We start from the raw sequence: 5,226 nt of genomic DNA, 5'->3' as shown, positions 1-5,226 counted from the left end.
GCTCATATTTCACCCTGAATATAAGTCGCTGAACTGCGTCCTTCTTCTTGATTACTAGGGACACTGCATTCTTGAGGGGTTTAGTGACATCGATTTTGACACGTACCCTGACGAAGTTCCCCTCAAAGTCGTTCGAGCTCGGCTCAACATATATGAACTCGCCGACTGTTGATGACAGAGCCTTAATCTTGGAGAAGTAGCCCTCCGGGAAGTCATGTATCTGGATCCAGATATCAACCTTGTTGAGCTCTATCGTCGACGGCTTAGTAAGGCCATCATAAGGTGCGAGTACCACTGTCTTCCCTTTGTATGCCCATGGCCCGTCCTCCATCACACGCTCCCAGTCGCCCCAAGCAGCCAAACTGCATTGTATACAAGTTCTCTTCTAATGGCTTGATCTTCACTTCCTTTGCCAGATCCCATGCCACTCGCATGTTCCTATAGAACCAATACTGGCTGTAACTTTTCTCAGTATGAACCCTAGCAATGATCATCCAGCGTGTTGCTTCCTCTAGCAACTCCTCGTCCTCCACGATCACATCCTCCAATTCATCCTCCTTCAGTCCTAGCTCTTCCATCATCGCTTCTAGGTCGGAGACGGGCGCCCCCGACCCCGATCCCGAAGACGATCCATCCATAGTTCTCTTGCCCGAGAAAAGCTGTCCGCGGGCGGGGAAACCCTACCTGGCCTCCTTCCTCCACCGTGAGACGGCAGAGAGAGGAGGGGCGAGGGAAGAGTAGTCTCTACGATGGCGAGGAGCGATCAGTCGCCGCCGCCGCCGAGAGGATGAAAAACCCTAACTGAGAGGGAACTCGAATTTGTGCTTGATCCGACGACTCGCTGACGTGCTTTCTTCAACTGGACCGGACCAATGGACCATCGCTCTCTTTGGGCCATTTCTTCCGCAAACTGGACTACTTTCTTAAGCTGTCGGCCCATCTACGGAATCGGGAGATACGCCGAACAGAATAGCCAGGATTTCGGACAGTGGCAGCCACACAGGTGCATAGCAGCAGCACGGAAGAGCAGAGCGCGCCATGTCCCTGGTCGCCGCGTGCGCCGCCGGAGCGCGCGCCTCCCTGCTTTTCCCCTCCCCGTCGTCCTGTTCCCGCCCATGCCCGGCTCTCGCCCACCACAGCCGCGCGTATAGGTCCCTTGTCTCGCCGGCGGCGAGCAGGGGAGGCCGCCGCAGTACGCGTCTCCGGGTGCGCGCAGCCAGGCTGGAGTCCACCGGCGTCTCCGTGGGCTTCCGCGCACCCCAATTCGAGGTCGCTCTTGCTTTCTAGTAATTTCTAGCCCATGTTTTAATCAAGATTGAAACCTCATGTTGCTGCCGTGTTGTTCCTTATGGTTTCTTGTTGGTGATTGTGCAGCTCCCGGAGCCCCTGACGGGGAAAATCTGGACACTGGATGACTTCGAGGGCAGCCCTGCTTTGCTGGTCAGTGAATCTTTTGGTTAATCTGTGCTATAGATAGATGCATTGTTCGCTTTAATGACTGAAAAAGTTAGTATGCGTGCTTTCTGTTCAGCATTCGTTGTTACCCTCAGTTAGACTAGGGCAGTGAATATATGGGCATCCGACAATTCCAGTAAGAGCGTTAAAACTTTTTGGGAAGCTTTCTGATCATTGACTGGTGGGGTTCGATAGATGTTTAGTGACAACGGTATATCCAACTTTTTTCATGTATGTTTATTGAGTCACCATCTCAAATTGGTATATTTACTCAAGTTGCTGCTGTATGACATGACATAAATGTGTTCCTTGATATGTTGATGATGATGCTGGGGTGTTTATGGATCAATGAGCTATGCAAGTATATTGCTGATCTGATGGTTGGAAAAAAGTTGAATTAGTAGGTCTTGAAGCAAGTTGATTTATTAGGCATGCATACATATATTGTTCCTTAAAATGCTTGTGAAGATAGCCATCTGTTTTTCTAGCTTTTACCACTCCACTGCAGTCACATGTTTCTTAAGCGCTGTTTTTCCGGAAATTTTGCCATGAATAGTTTAGACTCCAAGAATTAATTTCTAACCTTTACAATAGGTATCTAAAACGAGGGAAAAAACAAAAAAAATATTTCCACGGAAAGTGTAACAGTTCGGAAATTGGTCTTTTAAGTACGAAATGGTTCAGTAGACTGCCCTAAAGGCTAGGTGTTCAGCCAACTCATGTGTCCCTGGAGAAATATGGAGTGTCATATATCTACTCAGTTGTGCAAACATAACTGTAATTCTTGAAGGTGTTTAACACAAGTCCGTTCAAGAGAGTAATTCTCGACTTTGTCTTTCTTTCAGGTTATGTTCATATGCAATCACTGTCCATTTGTAAAACATCTGAAGAAAGATATTGCAAAGCTCACTTCATTCTATATGGAGGTAAGAACATTACAAGACCAGATGAGAATTTCTCTTTGATTTGTGCTTGTAGCTTCAAATTGACATGGATACAAATATAATGCAATGCAGAAAGGACTTGCTTCTGTCGCCATATCCTCAAATTCAATTGTGACACATCCCCAGGTTATGCTTTACTTACAACCAATAAGCATGAATAGCTTTTAGTTCCTTTTTATGTACTTCTTAACCAGGACATTTCTTCCTGCGAACTTAAAAATGTTTTCTCAGAAAATTCATATTTTACTTAATTTATGACTGAACCTTATCCATCTAGCTAATAAAATGAATGATAGGTAACTGGAGGAATTTAGTAAATGGGAGATGCCTTTTGTTCTTTGCTCGTTAGACTTATGTATTGTGCTGCTTCTGTATCAATACATATTATTTCATTATGGTTGATGCAACTTGTCAGGTTTTCCCATTTGAACACAAATTAATCTTGTGATTCTGCAGGATGGCCCCGAGTACATGGCGGAGGAGGCAAAATTGTTTAAATACCCTTTTCCTTATTTGTATGATGAGGTCTGCCCACTATATGTGCTTCCTGATGCAGTCCCTGTGATCTCTCCAACTCTATGCTTACTATTGCACCTTGCAGTCTCAAGAAGTTGCTAAGGGTTTTCGAGCAGTCTGCACACCAGAGTTCTACTTGTTCAAAAAGGTAACAACATTGACTCGTATGCTCGTAATCTATGAATTCATGATGCTTATATGTTCAGTGTCTCGGTTTTCTTGTGTCACATCGTTCCTTATTTCTTATCTGTCTAAATTTTGTGCCAGGATGGGCGAAGGCCATTTGAACTTTTTTACCATGGGCAATTTGATGATTCAAGACCCAGTAACAATGTGCCAGTCACCGGAAGGTATATTGTGAATCGATGCGCAAACGCTCCAGGTTACCATGTGTTCTTATTCGTTTGCAACTTGTAGAGATTTAAGCCGTGCAATCGACTGTGCACTTAGTGGCCAAGAATTGCCTTTCGACCAAAAACCAAGGTATGTTTAGGTCAAGTAGAATCTTAGCATGTTTTCATATGTCTTTAATCCACTTTGTTAGTTTCCCAACGTTTCGTTTCTGTTCCTGTAGTGTCGGGTGCAGCATCAAGTGGCACAAGTGAAGAGCTTGTTCCGTTGACGACAAGCAGACGATTTTTGTTTTTCTCCCTCGAATTGAAACACGCGATCAAGGTGAGTCATGCTCAACTGTTTGAAGTTTGGTTGTTCAGACAGATAGGAAATGGAAAAGAATCTTCTCATTTGATCATGTAATATTTCGTTCTGCATTTGCCATGTTGTGATAAGGAGGCGGCACCTATATTTATGCAGTGCTGACGTTTCTGTTGGCGCTTGGTGGAGCGGACTTATGCGCCGGTGGTGATTGTTGGGGATCAGAATTGCGGATAAACAGATTGTTGGCGCCAGAGGTTGTTTTGTTGTGTATTACAGACAAAGTAGCAGTGCAGAGCCTGGCAGCCCAAATTCTACCCGTAGCTCTCTGAGGGGCTTAATTAGAACTGCTGTGATAAACATACACAAGGAAATAGTACCAACTGTTGATGTATCAGTACTTCAAACCTATGTGGACCACTGCCCTACTGCTATATGGTTTGCAGATGACAAACTAACCAGCATATAAACAGAGAGCATCAGCTAAAGAAGATCTGTATTGGTTCAATTCTGTAATGAAATAAACACTACCACATGCAAATCTTTCTTAAGACATCAAATTATGAAACACAAGTCACTTTAGCTATACCTATATTGCAAACTTTCATCTTCCCTAGTCAATTAGGCATGTGGTACAGATTTTTGGAACATGTGTGCAGGCGCACCCGATTAAGCAATTTTTTTTAGAAAATAGTAAAAAAAATGTGAAACTTTTTTACGACAAACATAGTCTAGCATAATACTCAATTTTAAAGTTTCGGAACAAAATGAGCTATGTCACATTCTGAGCAAAAAAATGAAAAATAAATAAAAGTGCTGATACAAAAACCGTGAATAATGGCGTTTTTGCTTGGAATATGGCGTAAGTCATTTTGTCCCAATTTTTTTACCGTGAGTATTATGCTAGACCATGTATGTTGCCAAGAAGTTTAAAATAATATTTGACTTACTTCTTAAAATTCGGGTGCACCATGCCGGTTAGCGGCGGAGGTGTCGATGAACGACGAACATTGGACGACGTTGCCAGGAACGGTGGAGGTGTGTCGCTGCAGCAATAGACATTGCATACCAAGTTCTTGATAGAACGTTCACAAGAGAAATATGACGGGAAGAGAGAGATTGCCACATGGAGAAAGACCGCTCAAAACCACGCTCAATCATTAAGAATGCTGGGTCAAGGGACTAAAGTTGTCCTGTTTGAAGACTTAACTGTGCAAGTTGTCTGATTTGAGATTTGAGGGATCAAACCTGAACTTTGCAAATGAGGGACGAAAAAAATGCTTTTTTCTTATTTAAAAAGGGTTTATGTTCAACACTACAATTATTTCAGAAGTGTTAGTTTGTTTTCTAAACTCCAATACAGAACATTCTTGCTCCCTAGTGTCGAAATCATCCACATTAATTAGGTACTCACCCAACTGCCATCAGCTTTGGTGATAGCATGGCGCTGGTTTAAAATGTTTTTATTTCCCATGTTTTAAGAATTACAATTCATTAACTTTTTTTACTGCCCATGCTCCATTTTCCTGGTTATCCCTGGTCTTGCCTATATGATCATCAAATTTGCTTGGGGTAGGGGGCCGCATCTAGACGGATTTTACACTTGAGTGCCAAAAATGGCCGATATTAGGGTGTTGGAATGGGGCTAAACTTAGAC

General features: G+C 43.3%; 1 protein-coding gene across 2 annotated transcripts; it reads left to right on the top strand.

Annotated features, from left to right (window-relative positions):
- The first annotated feature begins 948 nt into the window (after window positions 1–948).
- Window positions 949–4,120, top strand: LOC123043714 (uncharacterized). 2 transcript variants are annotated; one of them, XM_044466252.1, is made up of 10 exons: window positions 949–1,269; window positions 1,375–1,440; window positions 2,301–2,381; window positions 2,472–2,525; window positions 2,856–2,924; window positions 3,001–3,063; window positions 3,183–3,265; window positions 3,333–3,398; window positions 3,490–3,590; window positions 3,762–4,120. In XM_044466252.1, exons 1-9 carry the CDS (start codon window positions 1,039–1,041, stop codon window positions 3,518–3,520), a joined length of 744 nt encoding a protein of 247 aa, XP_044322187.1. In that variant the 5' UTR covers window positions 949–1,038; the 3' UTR covers window positions 3,521–3,590; window positions 3,762–4,120. The 2 variants fall into 2 exon arrangements, with proteins under 2 accessions (XP_044322187.1, XP_044322186.1); XM_044466251.1 differs by having other exon boundaries at window positions 950–1,269; window positions 3,729–4,120.
- The last annotated feature ends 1,106 nt before the right edge of the window (window positions 4,121–5,226 follow it).

This window comes from Triticum aestivum, chromosome 2B (genome assembly GCF_018294505.1).
Source record: "Triticum aestivum cultivar Chinese Spring chromosome 2B, IWGSC CS RefSeq v2.1, whole genome shotgun sequence".
NCBI classification, from domain to species: Eukaryota; Viridiplantae; Streptophyta; class Magnoliopsida; order Poales; family Poaceae; genus Triticum; species Triticum aestivum.
Note: the sequence above shows the minus strand (reverse complement) of the source record. Positions and strands in the feature narration are given on the sequence as shown.

Excerpts from the sequence above, each read along its gene's own strand:
- LOC123043714 (XM_044466252.1), top strand. The coding sequence starts at position 1,039 with ATGTCCCTGGTCGCCGCGTGCGCCGCCGGAGCGCGCGCCTCCCTGCTT. Across the intron at positions 3,064-3,182 it reads AGTTCTACTTGTTCAAAAAG|GATGGGCGAAGGCCATTTGA; the intron begins GTAACAACATTG and ends ATTTTGTGCCAG. Across the intron at positions 3,399-3,489 it reads CCTTTCGACCAAAAACCAAG|TGTCGGGTGCAGCATCAAGT; the intron begins GTATGTTTAGGT and ends CTGTTCCTGTAG.